The 21,882-nt window shown below is 40.0% G+C and overlaps 1 protein-coding gene across 1 annotated transcript in view; it reads right to left on the bottom strand.

Annotated features, from left to right (window-relative positions):
* The window catches only part of LOC109032870 (high affinity cationic amino acid transporter 1), a 45,287-nt gene extending 23,810 nt beyond the window's left edge, over positions 1–21,477 (bottom strand). The window contains exon 1 of the mRNA XM_019045194.2: positions 21,103–21,477. Coding sequence (XP_018900739.2) covers positions 21,103–21,108 — 6 coding nt within the window. The 5' untranslated portion in view covers positions 21,109–21,477. The remainder of the gene's footprint in view (positions 1–21,102) is intronic.
* Between the last annotated feature and the right edge of the window lie 405 nt (positions 21,478–21,882).

Raw genomic sequence — 21,882 nt, 5'->3', positions numbered from 1 at the left:
TTTTTCCAGTGTGCGCATACTTAAACTTGATGTGACGTTGACGAAAGAATGCCTAAAATGCAGAACTCTTAGGGGCGGATCCAGCAATTTGGCAACATCGGATTTCCTCCATTGAAACCTATGTTAAATAATCGATTCTTGTCGGGGCACCTGGCCCCTCCAAGAATCGATAAATTTCCATAGGTTAAAATGTAGAAAAGCAGTGGTTGCTGGATCCGCCAATGGAACTCATCGACTGATTGGTCGATTACAGAGCCGTCCTCTGAGAGGAACTATTAGACCAACTTATAATCGACCGCATGTGAATCGCTCGTTGTCAAAAAAAATATTCGATGCATTTAACTTCGGTCAAGTATTTTTTCGTATTTTCGGTCTCTTCACCCTTCGTCTTCCTCTTTAATTGAGGTAGCACTTGAACTGAAGAGCCTCGCATGATAAAATTAATCCCTAAGAGACAGGCCTTAAAAGGAGATAAATAAGCATGCTAATGTAGACAGATCAGAATCGTAATGCTCTCTTTTTGTATCGCAAATGTGCCTCATAATGATGATTTTTTTCTCTTCCGACAATCGTTTTGCACCTTCTCGTGGAGAAACGAGAGACCCAGAGTACTTAAACAAGCCAGTTATGCATGATTATCGGTCAACCGTGTCTATTTGACAAATCAATGATATGAACTATAGTTAATCTAAATTAATATTTTGGAAGCAAAAAGTGTACACTGAAAAATTGCATTTATATTGTCACGATAAAAAATTTTCCTTGCATAATGTATTTTACTGTTTTTTGGTGATAATCTTCAAATGGTTGTGTTCCAAAATGCTTTTCTTAGTGGCAATGATAGTGGAGGTATTTCAAGTATTGTAGAAAAATCGCGAGAAATCAATTGTAAATTCAGTCAAGTAAAAGCCAAACGGAATCTACTTAATTGTCACTGTATGAATACGTGCTCAACGTTTAAATGAAATTGAAGCTCAAGTGCTGAGCACCAAGTTCATAGCAACGTCAGTGGCGAGGTGTGAATGTCCGACTATCGATATTTCCCCATTTGAACCAATGGTAAAGAATCGATCATTAAGGTGTTCGTTGCGGACAACATGTTTGTCGATCCTTTTCCATAGGTTTAATCGGCAGATCAATAGATCTAGCAAAGCACGCCACGCCACTGAGCAGCATAACACACTGAATTGTGTTGAAAAACATTAGATTAGTATAAAAACAATGGCTCCATTAAAGTCTTCTACGTTGATTTTGTTAATGAACACAAACTTGAAAAACTTAAGACGACTTTGTGTCATAAATTAGCAAACACGAACTAACATAGATCTTCATTACCGCAAAAATAATTGAGAGTGTGGTGGTGCTATAGGTAAACAGTAACACAGCAGTAGTTAATATGTATATTAACGGTATGGTCCGCTAATACTCGTAATAATATTGAAGTCCGTGATGTATTCATGCCCTGAAAAAAAGCTCTGGCCTTGAAAGCTGTACTTACAAGCTGTGTAGACGTACTAACCGTCCATTCCAGGTTCAGTGACCGGAGCACGGGTGCGACACCTGGAATTTTCGACCTTCGTGCCACCGGAACGGACGGTGTGTCTATGTAGCCTGTAAGAATGGGTCATAGGCGGATCTAAGGGGGGCCGTGGGGGACTTACGCCTCCCCCTCCCCCCGTTCGCAGAAAAAAAGGAGAAAAAAATGAAATAAATAAAAACCAAGAATAAAAGGAGGAGAGAAGACGGGAGGACGCTTATATTTGGTACTTATTCATGAAAAAATCGGCTCAAACTGTGTATTAGATCGTGTAAAATGTCGATAATTTTCCGAAAAAGCCCCCCGACCCCTCGTTTGCCCCTCCCCCCCCCCCCTTCGAGGTGTCTGGATCCGCCTGTGGTACGGATTTTACAACCGGAGGTTTTTCTCAGTACGAATGAGGAGATGATGAAAAAGAAGAAGAAAAACGGAACAACGGAGTGAGTTATGAGGAAAAGTGACAGACGGCATCTCATGGTGAAGATGCACCGACTAGAATTATCCAGTTATTATTCACTTACGATCTTGCACTTCCCTTTCATGACCTCCCCCGCTTGCCCCTCGTCCGTCTCGTCAAGAGCCAGTGAGTTAACGACGTGCACGTGAATTATTCACTGTGCGTCACGTCATAAAAGCTAAATCACGGAGTCGCGCGATCATCATCAAATCGCGCCGTTTTTAATGAAGCCACAGTTCAAGCGGCAGCGCTCGACGCGAAAACATCTGTGGCTACGGACAGGTTTAAAATGATTGCACCCCAAAGAGCACAAAGTAATGGAAACGTTGAAATAATTTTGAAATTAAATTAAATAGTGCGATATTTTTCCATCGTTTCGTAAATAAATGCCAAGTTTGAGCGATCAAAAATTAACTCCTTGTGTGAAGAAGATAGGCAATTTGCAATACGAGAAAAAAATTGCAACTTATTACAATGCATGTAATTGCGATGAATTTCAACAAAATGAGCCCCCTCAATGAGCGAACAGGCAACATGCAAGACACTCCAATACAGTAACAAAAATTGTATGATGCGAATGCAATGTAGTGCAACCTGTGCCACTTGGGACCTGGAGCACCTATTTAATGCAGGTTACTACCATCAGCATGAAGTTCTTCGATTGGTTCACAACTTTTTCCCAAGGCTCTCAAGGACTGATGAAAAAAAAAAACGCGATCTGGTAGAATTTGTACTATTGAGGAAGAACGAATGATATTTACTGACAAAAATGTACTTTTGCTGGAATATCCGCCAAAATTTGTTCAGAACTTCTTTATGAGTTTTGAATTTAAAAAATCATCATTACGTATAGAACTCTGTCGTCATCTTGTTTGTTTACATCGAGCCTTGGTTGGGTGTTGTGCTTTATGATACATAGATTGATCTGCCATTTAAACCTATATGGAAAAGGATCCACAAACAGGGAGTTCGCAACGAACACCTTAATAATCGATTCTGTACCATAGTTTCAAATGGGGAAATATAATAATCGTTCATTCACGCCTGGATACTGCTGAGCCGAAGGCTCCGCGAAAGCTTGAAACTTGTAGACCAATCAAAAAGCAGCGCTTTTTGTTGTGAAAGGATTGAGATGGCAATAATTTCCCTCTGTTATTCGGGCGTTATACGCAACCAGCTTTAACTCTCGTGCATTTCTGATGAGGTGAGAGAAGAAGGAGTGCCTTCAATTTTTGGATATGCAACACGCACATTTGTGGAACACGAATAGTGGCATCAATCACAACAATCAAATCATAGTATAGTCTTTGCGTGGCAAGAGCGCTTTCAAGTTTTGAATATGCAACACGCGTATCCGAGATACTTGCAATAAAATCAAAATGAAAACAGCTCGTAAATTTTTCGTTAAGAACACTGAAGAGATTTTTTTTCTTAAACAAGCGACGTTTATTCCTATGACCTGTAAATTGTTCTTACTTGCTTGAGTTTTTTTTGTAAGAAAAAAAAATATATCGAAATATTCGTTCGTAGACTAACTAACGGCAACCCACGAGAGAGTCGAGAGGCCCGATAGTTAGTCCGTCATTTACCCCCTTAGTCTGTAAGAACCACCCACTTAAACCAATAGGATCGCTCTGTTTATACTCCTAATGTCTTCTTTGTCTATAAATTTCAATGATCGGCCCGCAGTCATTTGGCTGGTCAATTTCGCCAACGAGGCGTAACAGCAGTAGTACTCTTTCTACGCAGGGATACAAGAACTTCAGCGCGACCACTGCGCATCGCGAGCGCTGTCTATGGAATGAACAGTGCCCTGGGCAGGATCGCATCGCAAGCCCGCAATCCATTTCAACGCCCGCGCGACAACGCAGCGTCGAATGATCGATTAATAGTTGCCGCGGCTCATATTCGAATCAGTGGAAGTTCACCGCGACCATGTCCATTATTCAGTGAACCCTAGAACATAAGGACCCTTACGGAGTTCGCGGCTCGTTGGGGAACAGACTAGTTACGTTTAAGCATCGACGGACTCATATGCAGCTGGAATCAATTGTCTAAAAAAGAAGGAGGAGGACGCGGAATCTCATCTGGCAAACAACGATTAAGTCTGCTGTGACAGGAACCCCTATCACCCTTGACCCTCGGGCGGCGAATCGGTTCCGCTAATGAGTTGCGACGAATCAAGTAGGTTCAATTGGTCGGCGCCTTTCTGAGGTTCGAACCGGCTTGTTAAACCCGTCTCGGAGAGCTCTGTCTGGTGTATTGATTGATAAATGCACTAATCGATTCAGCATCGAACCGGGACCTCCTAGGTTTTTTGCGGTTCGGTAAGAGCTTCCGTGGCGAAGAGGAAATAAATCAGACGGAGGACGCTGAAAAAAAACTCCGGCCGTGGAAGCCGTGCTTGCGGGCAATATAGACTTATCGTCCACGTTCCGGACTCAGAGGCCGAAAGTTCCGGGTGTAGTACCAACAGCAGTCAAAACTACGGTTCCAGCACCCGAAACCATAGGCCCCTCAGCCCAGAACGGGCGGTATGTCTATATAGCCCGTGAATTTTTTTTTCAGTGGAAAAAAATCAGGAGTATCCGCAACATAGGCGTACAAAGGGGAGCCTGGAGCCTGGTCCCCCTGGAATTGAAAATAGTATAAGCTGCCTCCCCCCTGTAACGAGGCAAATCCCGTTTCTTCAGAGGCACATACGTCCTCTGGTATAAGATACGCCAACGTTACTGTAGTTGCCGGAATGTTTCCTTTCGTTAGCTAAGTTTGTGAGGATCCTACACTCAAAATATTATGATAGTAATAATTTACGATATAATGAAAGAAAAGGGAAGCCGAAATGCCACTCACTAACGTGCACCTCAAGGCTTGAAATTACAGGATACATGTAAGAGGAGAGGAGGAGTGAAGCTGGGCGAGATGCTACTCACTAACGTGCACCTCAGCGCAGAAGAAGAGAAAAGAGGAAAGTGAATGGACAGAGGGCTCGACGAGATGTCACTCACTAACGTGCACCTCAAGTCGAGAAATATTTAGGATAGATGAGAGAAGAGGTGACCATTCGGAAAGGAGAGGGTGATGAACAATGTTTGGCTTTAGAGGGCTATCAGATTGATTTGAAGCTATTGAAAGACGATCTCGACATTCGTTGCAAAATTTTTGTTACAAGAAAAATTAATTAAAATATAAAATTTACAGAAATGGATGTAGGAAAATTTCCTACAGAAGTTTATAGTAGTTTAGAATTTTTTACAATTTTTCGTTTTGGGTAAATCTACGGAAAACCCTGATTTCGCAGTTATCTTCGAGAGAGAAAAAAAGGAGAAACAGTATTCCATTTCTTTTCATTATTCAAACAGCTGATGTACCGTCACCGGGCGTCGTGGCGCGATGTCGCCAAGCCGTGACACATCTGTCGCTATTTTGGTCTACAAAAGAAGGGGAAAAACTTAAAACGGAGAATGAAATTCTTCGTTACACCTCCCCCCCCCCCCCAGAAATTCTGGATGGTGGGAAAAAACTTTCGTCGAGGATGATTATCCATTTCAATTCAGTCAGTATTTTCTAAAATTTTCAGCATGGAAGCCTCAAAATGCATCTAAATAGGGTTAAAATTTCAATTTTCAAAATTTACAGATGTGTTGGATGCAACGATTCGGAAATATTTTGTGCTGGAAATGAAAAAAAAGTGTAATTTATCTGCAGAAATTGATGGAACCTTGCATCACAGAAGCCTCAAAATGCGTCCAAATAGATTTATTTCAAAAATGTTCAGGACTCCCCGATGGTAGGGGGACCAGGCCCCTTCTCCCGAACAAAATGACCTACGTGCTCCTGTGATCTGCATAAGACATTATCAGATGGGTGACGTTTTACCAGGGTCGGATTAAGGGGGTGGCCACATGGGCCGCGGCCCATGGCGGCAAATCTGAGGGGCGGCAAAAATTTGCAATTTTTTAAAGTGTAGGTATAAAAAAATCGGATTTATGAAAACAAAATTGCAAACAAAAAAAGGCTACAAAATCTCTCATTTCCTGGGAGTATAGTAATTTCTAATTTTGTCGTCTCTTAGTGATACAAGTGACAGCACCCTCAAGAAGTCGAGTTACGAGAGAAACCAAACACGCAATTTGGCCAGGAACGGTGCTGGCGCGACTGAGAGAGAAATGACGACGAGGACTTGAGATGAAAAGGAGAAGCCCTCAGCGCGGCGATCGGCATGTAACAAATATTAGCGCCTACAAGACTGCACGAATACTTCACGCATTGCTTCAAACACAGTGCGGTCGTTGCGGTCAGCGTAAAACGGATAGCGCTTACAAGAATGCATGAATCCTTCACGGATTGCGCCAAACACAGTGCGGTCAGCGTGAAACGCATAGCGCCTACAAGACTGCGTGAATACTTCACGCATTGCATCCAACACGGTGCTGTCTGCGCGGCGCAGCGGCGGAAGTTAAAATCATTGAACCACATTTATGTTTGTTCTTTCATGATTTTTTCGTTCATTTCTTATGAATGGAAGGCCTTGTCCACACAGAGATAGGTTTACGGAACTTAACTTTCGCGCAAAGTTTCGTGAACTTTTGCTAGTAGTGTTGACAGGGCTTTCCCAAAAAATGATGTTCAACACGAGTAAATGCGTCTTATACACCCCTCCCCCGCTGGCACGTTCATTTGATGGTTTTATCGAGTTTCAAAACGAGTGAGAAGGGGGCGGCAAAATATAGGCGGCCCATGGGCGGCAAGTACGTGAATCCGGCCCTGCGTTTAACAGAAACGTATAAAGTCAATAGTATTGCAACTGAATATATTACTATTGCATACCTGCAATACGAACGTCTTTGCCATGCAATCTCTCTAGGATCGCGCTACTATTCTTCAGGACTATAGCAAACAAATGACTGCCCTTACATGCTTGCCCTTCATTAGTTTGGCCGTCATACTTTGCTCTTAAGTTTAAAGAATATTCTGGAGAAAATAATTGGGTTCCTTGGTACAAAAGTTCAATCAGGTCCCACAATTTTGGCAACAACGCATGACAGAGATGCCTATTTTTCATAGAACCCTTGCGATTTTGAGTGTTGCGGCACTAAGGTCCCTTTTCCGTTGAACAATCATTGACGTACCTCTCATAAGCAGTGCGCATGCTAAGAGATACAAAGACTGTACAGCTTAGTCAAGTGTATCGGGCCAGAAAATTGTATTTGTCCTATCATTCATGTAGGAACGGAGGCATGGACATTAATTGACGACTGTGAGATTGTGCTGAATGGTTAAATTCAAGCATATGAACAATATTCAGAACGATGTTTTGCTCCCCGCACAACCTTGGGTGTGACGCGGCTACATAGAATAAAGTAACTGTGACACAATAATTTTTTCAGCCCTATTAAGAATTGCACCTGTCATTTCCCGCGCTCCCGACACACAAAAGTGTGGCACTGCGCCTCCGCCGAGTTGAGTGCATCGTGAATCGCGAAGCAGAAAATGACTCGACCTTCAAATAACAGTCGTGCATTTCGGATTTGCATCTTGGATCCTCGACGAGGAAGTCATTTCTTCGCTTTGAAATGGGAGCGTCTTGACGATCCATTCAAAATGGTGAAATTTTCGTCGTTTATTTTTTTGAAAATTGTTTCCGTCAGGGGTCAGATAATTATGAACTTAAATTCGATTGAAATTATGATAATTGCCGTAGAATCTTCATCAATTTCATTCGAGAAGCTTGGAGGATGAGACGCATAAATGTAGTTTTTAAAAAATTGAGATATCAATAGTTTCAAGTAAAACTAGTCTTAATGGATTTTCTGTGAAAAAATCGCTCCCAAATTCCCTAATTTTTAAATATCCGAAAGTCAGTTTGAACCGCTCTCTGTCCACTATAAGGATCCATGTAATTTCGAAACTTCAAACACGTATTTCTCGAAATAGCAAAAACTACACTTATTTGCGTTGTCCTCCAAGCCCCATATTTATTCCAAACTTTCACAGTCTAAATAGTTTAGAAAAAAAATATTTGGAACTAAGAAAATAAAGTGAAACAATTAAATAACAGAAACAATTTAAAGTTCTAAAATATCCAATATATAAGAGTAAATAAATGAGAATATATAAGGTTAATGCTTGTTTTTATAATAAAAATACCCAAAATATTTTTACATATGTGACTCCCTAAAGTTCACGTAGAATCCCCAGTTCAAGGGTCAATAATTTTAGCATCGATCCTTTCACAGATTAAGTGACTATACTGAGATTTTCGCTACGGGACATCCGAACAAATTGCAGTTTAACTTCGCTTTACAGTTTAACTTCACAGAAAAATATTACTGATTTTTTTTTTTTTTTTTTTTTTTTTTTTTTATAAAAAAAAGCGTTTTAATTTGTTTTTTATGCAGAAAAAAGTGCAAAAAGACGTTTGCAACGTCTCTGAGCGGGAGCTCATCTGAGCAATATCTTGCCAGAAGCCTGACGTCCCACGCTAGGTGCCATAAGTACCACTATTCACAAGGCAAGGGCCAGAAAATACAAAGCGCCTTCAACTTCTTGTATATGCAACACGCGCATCCATTGAACACGAATAGTTGCATCTAGCATTTATAATTCATTCAAACATTCTCGCGTCAGGCTAGTCGCGGAAAGAACTGAGACATTTTATTCTGAACATGTTGGTAAAATTGAATCCAATCTATGTGTACAAATAAGTCATATCTGATAACGTTCATCAACAAATTGCGATGTAAAACTTTACATTTCATCGACCTCGAGTCTCATTTTTGAATGTTCTTTTTTTATCACTGAAATTCCCAAGTCGTTTCAGTATGCTGTGTTTACGTTAGGACAGCAATGATAAAAAGCTCATTATTTTAGTCATTCATGTGGAGTAAAAACACGCTAGCCACACAAGCCAGTGTCGAAAAAAGTTGGATGTTGTTCGGGCCCAAATCCTTTCAAAAGACTGCTCAATGCAATGATATAGTAATCACTAAATTTTACCGTATTCCGCACTTTTCCTATAAATTTTCACATAAGACTGTCATACACATAAACGTAAAGTTTCCAATCATTCTATACCCTACGCAGAATAAAGGTCAGACTATTAAAGCGCTGCATTGCACACATCTTAGCGTTGTGCCCAGAAGTAATTTCCTTGATCTTGATTAAATGAAACATCAAAAAGAAACTGCATTTTCACAGATCTAAGGATTGTAACTACCTAATCAGAACGAGATACGTTCATGACCTTGGCATGCAACCGTGCATTAAGAGTTTGTCGACCGATTTCTCCTAGTCTTCCACGCTTTAACGATGCCGTCATTTTAACGGCAAATTCCACAATGAGAAAAATCAGAGTGAGTCAGCAGATTGGAACCAAGGCACATTCGGTTGGAATTTAATACTTTCCTCTTCCACCCGACTGGGTGCTAAACAAAACTTTTAAATCCATATTTGGAGTGTGAAATATTTTTCTTGGATTTTGATCATTTTTTACACTAAAGTGTTAGAGACAGAGGTATGGCTCTTTTTTATGCATTTTTTTTTCTTTATCATTATGTTTATTTATTTTAAAAAAGTGCGAGAATATTGTCAAATAGCTGTTGAAGTAACATCCTGGGCATGATTTCATTTTATTTCATATATCGACGGTGTAATTCCGCAACCAAGTATCTCGGTTTGCGACTTGGCACACTTCCTGTCATACTTCATTTTTTAAATGAAAAACTACTCCATGGCAATTCCTGAAAACTGCCCTGATTTTTCTTCCATACACAAAGAAAATTCTGCGAAAATTTCAAGGAATGATGTCGTTTTGTTCTCCTAATAAAAATCAAATAAGAGCGGAGATTTTCAAACACCGCTAACGAGATACACGGTTGCGGTCTTACACCGTCGATATACTTTTAGCCGCTGGATTGTAATTGCAAAAGAAGAAATGGAATAAAGAAGTAGCTCGATCTATCAGCCAGAATTGGTGTTTTCTAATTCCAAAAGGAAGTGAAATTATCGTTCTGTAAAATATCGGTAATCCTAGAAAAAGAGTTTTACACTGAATGACGTGAAGTGCGCACCCAGTTCGCGCGAAAATTTAAAGTTGCTCTTCAAGAACTCATGGCAGCCTCCTCAGGTACGAGTTTTGCCGGAACGACTAGCAATGAACCTGTGGACTAAGCTGTCCTTGCAAGAATGATGTTGCAAATCGGTCTGTTTACTTTGGACGCGAATTTTACGTCATAGGTGTCAACTTGATGAGCCCTCGGCCTTCCACAGGATCCACGCGCTGACTAACGCCTGTCTCGTTGGATTATGATGAAAACGATTAGAAAGCGCATTAAGCGGATATTCAATGTCTCCATAGTTCCCTTTCAGTGAGAAATCACCTCTACAAAATCGCGTTGTGCAGCGGTGACGAATTAGTTTCAATGCTTCGAATCCTTGTAACTAGAAACATTGCATTTTAGTATGTGCCTTTCGGAGACGATATAGTGTGGATAGTATAACGTATAGGGCCTTTTTCACTTTTTTTTGAAGTAGAGAGTTTATGTAAACATGTTTATTTATTTATTTATGTATTTATTATTTTTTTGTTTCGTGTGGGAGTGTGTGGTCAACATTTATTACTTTTTTTTATTTTTTAGAAAATTCAAATGAGAATATATAAACTTATCAGCGAGAAAATGATTTGTTAATGGCGTTTATAGAACTGCACTTATCTTTTTCGAAAGTTAGTTGGTATCCAGCTTAGCTAAGATGAATTTTACTTTTTTTCTTCATCATCTTTCTATCATCCATGTACACGTTTAGATGATGAAATTTAAATAAACAGTGCTCGGATTGCGGCATTACACATTCCAAATTAAGAAAACCCGCCATCGTTTTTACCTCTTGAAATTTTATTCGGCATTTTTCTTGCTTCCCTCAAAAATGTCTACATTTTGAACAAGAACATCAGTCGATTTTCTCTGTAAAATAAAATGGTGAAAAACTATACTGCCCTGCAACATCAGAGCCAAGACACACCAAAATAGTTTTTTCCGTTAGTTTTGGCGAATATTACCTGTCGTGTATGCGTAAATTATTCATCATTCTCGGACTATTGTCCACGCTTACACCATAATCACGAGGAAAGGTGGATCCGCGAATTTTTTCTCGGAAAACCCTTCAGCCTTGAGCAGTTAGGTGGACGTGGAATTATGGAGGAGGGCCTGCTATTGTTCATTCGAGATTAGAAACCATTATTAGAGAAGCAAGACGTTTTCTGTCAAAACCGAATATGTCCTATGAAATTAACTCAAAACTTATGGACGTTTTATAGAAAAGCTCCAAATTATAAAAATGTTCATTTTTTTTTTATTCCCAAAAAGCCGCAATAAGTTGATCACAGTGTTGTTATTGTTGTTTCGTACGCGTGAGTATGTTTTTAATAAGAAATTAAAGAACACATTGCGGCTTTAGTTAGTCGATTTTCAGATATAGAAACATAACTCCATTCTAAGGTTGCAAAATTCACCCAAACGATGCAACTTTTTACAAGAACATGACAGCTTGGATTCATTTTCTCGTTTTTAATCACTCTATTTTACGGGGTCAATGTCTTATTTTTGTTAAGGCACCTGCAAATAAACCATTATTAACCAACCAATGTGACCGGCACGCGAATCCTGGTAAAAATTGGCGATAGGAGCTGCGTCTCAAAATACCATAGGAATTCTTATAGTCGGCTAAGGAAAGCTACAGAAAATCATATAGCTGGCTGTAGAAAGCGGAGCAAATCATATAGCCGGGCTATACGAACCTATAAAAAAGTATACAGTCGGGCTATAGTTCCTATCGCTGGGCTTTACACTTCATCGCCTGGAAATTGAAATTGTGTAGAAATTCGTGTGCTTTGGAAATCATTAAGTTTGATACGGAACCACCTTAATATTTACAAAACACACGTTATATTTTCCTTTAATACATATTTTTTTTCATCAATTAAAACGAGAATAATCCATACAGGATGTGCAAACATTTCAAAATCATGAGTTGAATAACGCTGACTCCGCCAGATTAAATATTAGAGCCTAACACAAAGCGGAGTGGCGACGCACTGGCGTCTACAAACCTAACAGGCATACTTCACGCATTGCGCAACGCGTGAAGTATCCCTGTTAGGTTTGTAGGCGCCAATGCGCGTTCCGAGCTGGCTGCCAGCCTGCCGCACCACAGCGTGCCACGGCGATGGCGCTTGAAGCAACTACTTCACACCAGAGGTATTGCACAGTATCATACGAAACTGAAGGCGCTTAAATATATTAGGAATGGCAGGCATCCATCAAAAGTACGGAGCTTTCCTCGCAAAATAAATTAAGATACTACGGCCCAAAATTTGTCAGTGTATGACTGACCGACTATTTCTCGCGTAAGACCACTCCAGAGAGTTTAGGAGGCGTCGTGAATGGGACTCGCGCATACAACGCACAGTGGATCCAGTCAATCGGAGAGGTCAGACATAACATTTTTTACTTAAACTGCAAATTTTGATGTTTATTTCGTCTTATTTGAAATTTTTAGAGGTGACTCTTGAAGAAAATTTCACGAAAAAACCAATGGAGTTACTTTAAAACCTCCAAATTTTGTATGAACGGAGTTATGAGCGTTTAAAGTTTCCAAATTTTTTCCGACCTGCTCCATTGCCTCGATGTATTGTGCGACGGGTGATACCGGTTGATCCGCGATGTCGCTTTCATTAATCAAGTTAATGCACACGCGAGACACTAATCAAAGCACACGCTGTACGGAGCTCCATTGAAGGTAACTAATTTGCATATTCGGAACCGGGCAAGTGCGTTGCCTCTATGTATCCGCATTTTGCTTCTGTTTCCTCATGTGCGTGCGGGAGCGGTAAAACTGCCCCACGTGACGACGTCGGAACGCACGGAGTGTGCGCAAGGAGTACGCAGACGCAGACATGCTGACCCAGATGAAGTCCGTAAAATTCCCGACGAGCCGCGCCGCGTTCCGTCGCTGGACCAAACGGCAACGAACCCTACCGCACAATAGACTGTTTTAGTGGCTACGTCATTTGATATAATATCGAGCCCTTGGTTCAAATGTAATGAAACACAGAACCTTGTTTCAGATTCGCGCCCTTTTGCGAGTACCTATGGCGAAAATTTCAGAACCCTCAAAGGAATATGGTCGTCGAAGGATTCGTTTCAAATTAGCTCACAATCAGACAAAAAATAAGAGATCGGCAATACTCATAGCCCAGTTGGAAGTATTTCTATCAAACGGAACTAAGGGCCGATTTGAGTTCCTTTTGAGGAATTTAGAATCCCGGATAGCGCGTTCTGTCAAACGGACCTAAGCGCCATGGAAAAGCATTGCGAGTATAGGACGGAATAAGCCGGACGCCTAATTCCGCCGCCAATCCAAGCCCCCCCTCTACCATCCTCACCCTATAGCGCTTAGGTCCGTTTGATAGAAATGCGTCCATATTATCGAACCCTTGGTTCAAATGTACTCAAACATAGAACCTTGTTTCAGATTCGCGCCCTTTTGCGGGTACTTGTGGCGAAAATTTCAGAACCCTCAAAGGAATATGGTCGCTGAAGGATTCGTTTCAGGTTGGCTCACAATCAGACAAAAAATAAGAGATCCGCAATACTCATAGCCCAGTTGTGCTCAAGTAGCACAGCGCAATGGAATTATTGAAAAAAAATGTGTAAAAATTGACCATGAAATTGCACTATTTTTACATAGTCTGATCCATGAATCCAAGTTTCAGACGATCGATAAGTCAGTGGGTCTCGGGTTCGAGCCCCGGTAGAGACGACAAATTTTTACGGAACTGACGAGTGGATCTGCAGGAACAGATTCTACTCGGCCTTAATTCCTTAACGTTTGAAAAGCCTAGAGTACGGATATGTCGATCCCTTGATATCTACGGACAATAAATACTATAGATGGCTGTAGGTTCCTAACGGATCATAAGCCGGTAAGCCAGCAGAAAGAAAAAATCAATAAGATAAGCATGTATCAGAAAGATATAATCATGCGATTTGCAATGCAAAGAAAATTGCAACTTATCTCAATTTTATTGCAATAAATTTCAATAAAATGAGTCACTCCGATCATTAGATAGGCAACACACGCGACACTCCAATTCAGAAGCTATAATTTTACCATATAATTGCAATTCATTGCACTTTGTGTTACTTAGGTGTACAATTATCCGGCAAGCTGATTGCAAAAGCTTTTCTGCAAAAAATGAATTTCCTCAATGCTTGATTCGTACACTGCAAGTTTTGCTGATAGTAGGTCGAAAGAGGGGGTCATGTTCAGCTTCAGTGGAAAACTTGTACACTGAAAAAAAATTCTCGGCGTTTTTACCAAGGTCCGTTGGTACCTTTACCATCTCACTTTTTTACCAATAATTGGTAATTTTACCAAGACGGACTGGTAAGCTTACCTAAAAACCGGTATTTTTACTGTTTTTTTCAGGTAAGAATACCACTTTTATTGGTAAGCAATTCCCGGTAACTTTGCCATTTTATCTCGGTAATTCTACCTTAGTCGATAAAAAATATTGGCGTTTTTACCGGGTTCCAGTAAGATTACCGAGAAAGTCAATAATTTTACCGAGGTTTCTCGGTAGCAGTTCCAATAAATGGTAATTTTACCAAAAAAAACTGGGATCAAATAGAACCCTGAATTCTTGGTAATTTTACCCTTTTCTTAGTAAATACACCGAGATTTTTTTTTCAGTGTAGACTGTGACTCTGGTTCCCGATCTCCGCGGAGGCTGCGCATCTCTCCTTAAACATCAGCAGATAGTTTAACATCTGTACAATGTCCGCGGAGTATCCCCCAAAACTTTAAATTTCACGCGTTTTGTAGAGTTTTCCGCAATTTGGCAGCATTATATAACTCATATTCTGAATGTGTCAGTAAACGATTTACTGTAGGGTAGCCTTGACTTTGAAAACCCCGAGAATGGTTACGTTGCGCGCGCTGTCAAAGCGCGTTGAACGCTAGAGGACAATGTAAGTATTGCATTGAAGAGAAAGGGCACAGTATGTCGGGAAAAACTGCGGGTACTTTTCGTTGCTAACTTCATCTAATAAAATCTTATTCTGAGCTTTTGGAGGATGGAATGGTTCCATGATAAGCATGGGCCAATGGAGCTTAATACGTGGGAGAATTGATTGTGGTAAATGCTACCCGTGTTTCACCATTACTATCATCACTAGAGACTCTCGGACCTCTAAATTTTCAATTGTTAATACGGTTCGTTCTATCTACCGGGCTGATTTTCATGATTTTTGCGGCTATGGACAGGTGATAGTCCTTAGATGGTAGTTCTCTATTCAGAGTTTTTAACTATGACCCAGTTTTTTTTTTTTTTTTTTTTTTTTTTTTTTTTTTTTTTTTTGTATTACGTGATTAAGTTGTGAATCCTCCCATTTAGTCAACTTTAATGTTCATTTTTGGGGCACAATTCAATCTAAAGATCTACCAGACTAATTTTCATGATTTTTGCGGCTATCAATAGGAGCTAGTCACTAGATGAGCCCGCTCTATTTAGATTGACTCACAGGGGCCTGCGAAGATCTCTCTGGTGGTTGGACTGCGTGGCGACCAGGGGTTCTTACCCCTATTTTACCACTAATTGCAAGCAACACAAACAGGTGGATGATCCCGCACTGAAAACTTTGAGGTAATCTTTGAACTCCAATGTTTAATTAAATTGTCATTTTGTTGACAAATTACCGATTTCAGGTACTTTAACATTTCTATAGCGATTCTCGCATTGGTATTTCACTGCATCAACATTTCCATAGTGATTCTCGCATTGGTATTTCACTGCATCTTGCACATCCTATTTTCGGTTTTTGTCCAACTTTTGGTCTTAACTTTTTCACTAAATTTTAGAGAAGATTCTAATCACGATTACCTATATTTTATATAACTCTTTTGGTTGTAGTACACATTAATGTTTCTTTGGCGTAGATTTTAGTACAATGAGAACAAAAATGAGTTTTCTAATACCGACGCACAGAACGGCAAGGGATATATGAACTAAATTTTGCCATTAGGAACCACTAATTCTGGCTCACCCTCAAAAGCACGTATCTCTTTCGGGAAAGTAGTAGCACATATATATATTACATATATATACATATATATATATTAGTAGTAGCACTAATATTTCTGGCTCGTGTCAGAAAAAATCATTTTTTTCTGACACGAGCCAGAAATATTAGTTCCCAATTGCAAAATGTAATCCATTTGGAACATCACGTATTGAGCCAGTCCGTGCTTTATCTCCAATCAGCAGTTTGATATAACGTCTGGCCCTTTACGGCGTGGTAGCAGCCAGAAAACTGTTTTCAACGGAGTCGTTAAACTTTGGCGTGCAAAAATCCGTACAGAATTAGCGATCAGATCGCCAACGGTTGGTGCTCGAATCGGCAAGAGGCAGGAGTTTACTTAGCATCACTGCGATGTAATTTTGTCCAAGCAAAAAATGTCTCTCCTGGGGAAAGTAAAGTTTATCGTATATTTTTCTGAATCGAGTAGATTGAGGCTCATGTATATAGGATCGAAAATATGCTGACTTTATAAAAGGTAAAAATTTTGGTGCGAGAAGATCCGGAATCAAAAACTACTGCTCCAAAATTCAGAGGCCGTGCAGGATTTGTATTCTGAGGTCATAACTCCACCAGGTTTAGAGGCCCTACACTGAAAAAAAATTCTCGGCGTTTTTACCAAGGTCCGTTGGTACCTTTACCAACTCACTTTTTTTACCAATTATTGGTAATTTTACCAAGACAGCCTGATATGCTTACCTAAAAACCGGTATTTTTACTGTTTTTTTCAGGTAAGAATACCATTTTTATTGGTAATCAATTCCCGGTAACTTTGCTATTTTATCTCGGTAATTCTACCACAGTCGATAAAAAATATTGGTGTTTTTACCAAGGTCCAGTAAAATTACGGAGAAAGTTCAATGATTTTACCGAGATTTCTCGGTAAAATTACCAATTCCATAAATGGTAATTTTACCAAGGAAAGACTGGGATCAAATAGAACCCTGAATTCTTGGTAATTTTACCTTTTTCCTAGTAAATACACCGAGATTTTTTTCAGTGTAAGATCGGAATTCAGGCGCTTTCGCTCCGGCTTCAGACACCGTGAGATCCAAATTTTGAAGCCGAGTTTAGAGACTGTAAGATCCAAATTGAAGGACTGCAGTTCAGAAATTCAGAGGTCTGGGCATAGGAGCCATAGTTTCGGGTTTAGAGGCTGTAAAATCCGAATGTGGGAGCCGAAGCTCCGGGTTCAGAGGCCAATAGATCCGGAGTTAGAGGCTGTGGCTCCGGTCAATGAACTCGAAACGCGGAATATTATGCCCCTTGGGCCTGAGGTCATAACCGCGCCGAGAGAATTTTTTCAATTTATGTTTGAAGAAATGTGTTCTTGATTGACTCGCGGATATCATTAAATTGATTTGTAATTGGTGATTTCTCCATGAAGCATGATATGTAACCGAGAAATAAGGTCTTCATGCAGTGCAACAGTCATCCTTCAGCGACCTCTGAGTTCTCGGTCGCGAGCGTATCCACACATGGGATGCAGCCACGACAGAGACATTATATGTAAGCCACGGTCACTGATCTGCCGGTTTTTTATGAGCAGAGAATCGCCATGACCGCGCATAGAGACCTCAGGGATCGATGTAAACAAATATCCATGTTATTGATCGATTGATTCGCTGCCAACCTTTCCGCCGAGGCGGAGACCAAATATCTTGATATCCTAACCATCCAGGAGAAGTTTTTTGACATACCACCTCCCCCCAAAAAAATCTTTAAATTTTATCTGGAATTCCCCCCCCCCCCCAAAAATGTACCATGAACCAAAAATTTTGGCTGAATTCGAAAACAACCGCAATTTAATTGGCTGATGGGATAGTTCACCTTGGCTCCTAGATGAAAAATACCAATAATTTTTAAATTAAATACTATTACACTAAAAAAAGTTGCGAACTGTACACACAACGTTCGTTCCGGGCTCCAATGCCGAAAGTTTCGGGTGCTGGAGCCTTAGTTTCGACTGCTCCGAGTGCTACACCCGGAACTTTCGGACCCTGAGCCTGGGACGCGGGCGGTATGTCTATATAGCCCGTAAGTACGGCTTCCACGACCGGAGTTTTTCTCTTAGTGTATGATATTTAAATAATTAAAATTTGAAACCGATAGTACACTTTAGATGTTTTGGTATTCCGGATGCAAAAAGCACAAAATTTCTTTTATTCCTGATTTTAAAGTAATCTAAGTATTTAATTTTGTAATTGATGAAAGTTAAATTTGTGTTAAATAAAAGAAAATGCCCTCACAGTGAACTTAATAGTGTTAATTTTAATTTGGAGCCACTGAAAATTATGTAATTTCAAAATCATTCCATCGATGCAATTTATTTCCTTGAAATTCAATTTAAAAGATGAAAGAAAGGAAATAACCATCTTTCTTTCATAAAACGTATTCCGTATTATAGATAGCTCAAGAACGGGATTATGTAATTGTTCATCGGTCAACAAACTGAACCGTTGAATCGGTGGGTGTCACATCAGAGGTTTGGCGTACAGGTCTCCGCTAAGAACTCTCTTTCGATTTGCGCAGCATCTCTGGGCAAACGCTTTTATAACCCTCCTGAAAATACTTCAACGAGCTAAGCCGCTGAATAATGTTGAAGCCATGAGATAACATTAAACCGACCACTAGTAGAGTAAAAAATAAGAGCTGACACCTACGTCATCGACCTGTCAATGTGAATACAACAGTGTATACGGTTTTCTTAAAAGAGTTATTCTCTCCAAGCAAGCACATGCATCCGACTTAAAGAAAAGTCACTACATTGTGGCTGCCGATTAAGTGGCGAAATTTTATCAGGTGCGCTCTTACTTGAATCGGCCCACGTGAAAACCGAATATGTTCATTATCTGATGAGTCATAGAATATGATCATTCTTACGGAGCCCAGGGCTCATCATACGAGTAGAGTGGATTTGTTAAGTTTTTGAATCTACCGAATCGTCTACGTTTGAAAGTTTTATTATGTGGGTATAGCTGCGATCGGAGTGTTTTATGACAAAATTCACACGTTGAGTGAATGAACAAAGTTGCGTCACTCCATACGCTTGCAAAAAAGGAACTATGTACATATTTGAATATAAATGCCGATAGCAAAAATGTCTCAGAAATACTTGATGATTTTTTTTCTTCCTTTCCCCCCTCTATCTTCAATTTCTTTAAAGTACGCGCCAAGATATCATGACTTCGAAGAATTATTGCAGTAAAACATGTACTATACTTACCGTCAATTTAGGTAAATATCCTCATGTAGCACAGAGAGGAAAGTTCGGTCGTATTAACCTTGGTGCGTTGTCCCACAAAGCCATTCTATATTTCATGCAGGCGTACTTCTCGGTTCATTGAACCGAACTGTAAAATCTTTTGTAACATTAACCGAACTCGAGAAGGAGCTTAGTTGCATTTGCCCAGTTTATACATATTCAAGGGTAGCAAGTACGGTTGCATGGAACGTATTGAGCGACCGACACACCGCAGCACAATTAACCAATTTTTTTCTTTTTTTTCTTATTTTTTTAGCAGCGACTATGCCGTCTAAAAATTTCTGTCACTCTGTCACACATACACAAAGTACTGTAAATGCGATCAATGCTGTATCCAGAGCAGTTTCTGAAAAATCCTACATTTAAACTCTTGAGCCACACACAACGTGTCGAAAACAACTTAGTTTAAAAATACAAATAACACACGTTTCTTCATACTTTAAGTACATGAAACTTATGAAAAATTGGAATAATATTACGTCTTATATTCACTTATTTCACTTTAAATTGATCGGGTGGCTTCGGGGAGAATATCAATAAAATATAAAAGTTGATGTATAAAAATTAAAAGACAAAGACATCAACCTCTTAACACGCCTTTAGCCGTAAATTTTGAGCGTAAAAATGTTTCGATTTCTTGGATTGATTTTTAAATTTGCATTACATTACCATTATCAGTACCTATTACCTTATCAGTGCCCTTATCATGAAATATTTTATTTTTTCTCTTTCTTAACGGGAATCAGAAAACAAACAATCAATTTAAATTAGCGACTGTTTAACGTAAGTAGATGGGGGAACCCAACAGAATCCCCCTTCAACATTAATGACGCTTACCCATCAAAATCGTCAAATTTTTTTTTATACATTTTCGCGCGTAGAGAAATTATTACGCGTATGAAAAACTGCACTCAAAAATTTGCCCATCGCCGAATTTTTTCAATGACTGGAGGACACCCTGATGAGGTTTCCCGTTTGGAAACAAAAAGTTGCACTCTCATTCTTTGTACAAAACAGCAAAGCGGAAAAATCCATTTTAACCATTGATGGGAATTTTGATTTCACGAGAGAAGAAGGAATTTCATACAAAATTGGACAAAAATTGATTAATCATTTCTCTTCGTTTAATTTCGCTCCTAATACTTTACACAATTTTTATTTGACTTTTCATGATTCAACAGAAGCACATTAAAAACAGCTTCCTGAATTGCTCCCCTCATGATTTCAAGTAATATCGATCAAAAAAAATTCTGAAAAAGCGCAGTTGCCGAATATGCATTCCGTCTGCAATGTACAGCAGGAAAATTAAATTTCAACTATTTTGGGTCAAGATTTCTTTCGTCCTTAGCATAACTTTCAGACTCGCGATTGGACTACATTCATCTGAAAAGACTCTGGAAGTTTTATGAGTATGAATTTCAGCTCCTATGCCTAGTCATACCTAAAACTTCACGTAAATTTTTACTTTTATGTTATTATAATTTATTTATTTTATTTTTGGTTGTGCGTCTATCAAAAGGATTCGAAAACTCGTGTGCAAAAATCCTCCTTAAGAATACCATAATGTACCTGATTGACCATTTTAATTTTTAAAAAAATAATATCTCTTTCTTCAAAAATTTTATAGAAAATTTACGAGATTTTACAAAATCCAATATAATTTCACATGCAAAAAATCCATTAACATCCACACGACAGGGCTTACCGTCATTTTGAGGAGGGTGGAAGACTGGCAAAGAGACGTAATTCCAAGAAGACTTTCGAGCTTTCGAAAGTGTCGAGGATCAATACCCTTTTTCTGGGGTCCGGTTGTAGAAGAAGTAGAACATCCACGGAGAGTAGACCGCGGTCGAAGCCCGGTTGATCTGGAGCACCGTGTAGTAGGGCAGGTTCGTGTGAAGAACTCGCGTAAACACCATAAACCCGCTCATGAAAAACTCGAAAATAAAACCTGAAAAGTCAAAATTTCAAATGCGGGGGAATTTCGTGGGCCCCGGAAACGGAAACTGAGGAACGGGATCACGACTGCGGCGACAAGTAGAGCGGTACTGACGAGCGTCGTCGCGCCTCCGCTGGGAAACGCCGCGCCGGACGGCCAGCGATCGCGCGGAGAGAGGTGGCGAAATGACGAATGTACGTTTCCACGTCACCACAGGTTCGCCGGAGGATTGTTGCGAATTCGGGTCGTGTACGGCTTGAAGCAGCATCTGCGCCGTGCTGAAGGCTCGTTCTCATTAGCGGACACCGGTTCGAGCATTTTCACGTCACGAGGATGTCTGTTTGGCCGCCCTCTCTCCTCTCTGTGGCTGGCGGCGGTTCCACGCCCTCTTGGGTTACCCGGAGGACATGCTGCATGCCGGCGCAGTGCGTTTAATTTTTACGACGTATCGAGATAAGACCGGATCCATTGAAAGTTACGTCTAATCACTGATAATTGAGCTATTAATATCAGAGCATGAAGGAGTATAAAATATGTTTATTTTTG

This window comes from Bemisia tabaci, chromosome 2 (genome assembly GCF_918797505.1).
Source record: "Bemisia tabaci chromosome 2, PGI_BMITA_v3".
In the NCBI taxonomy this organism is placed as follows: Eukaryota; Metazoa; Arthropoda; class Insecta; order Hemiptera; family Aleyrodidae; genus Bemisia; species Bemisia tabaci.
The sequence above is the reverse complement of the archived record's forward strand: the minus strand, read 5'-3'. Positions and strand labels throughout refer to the sequence as shown.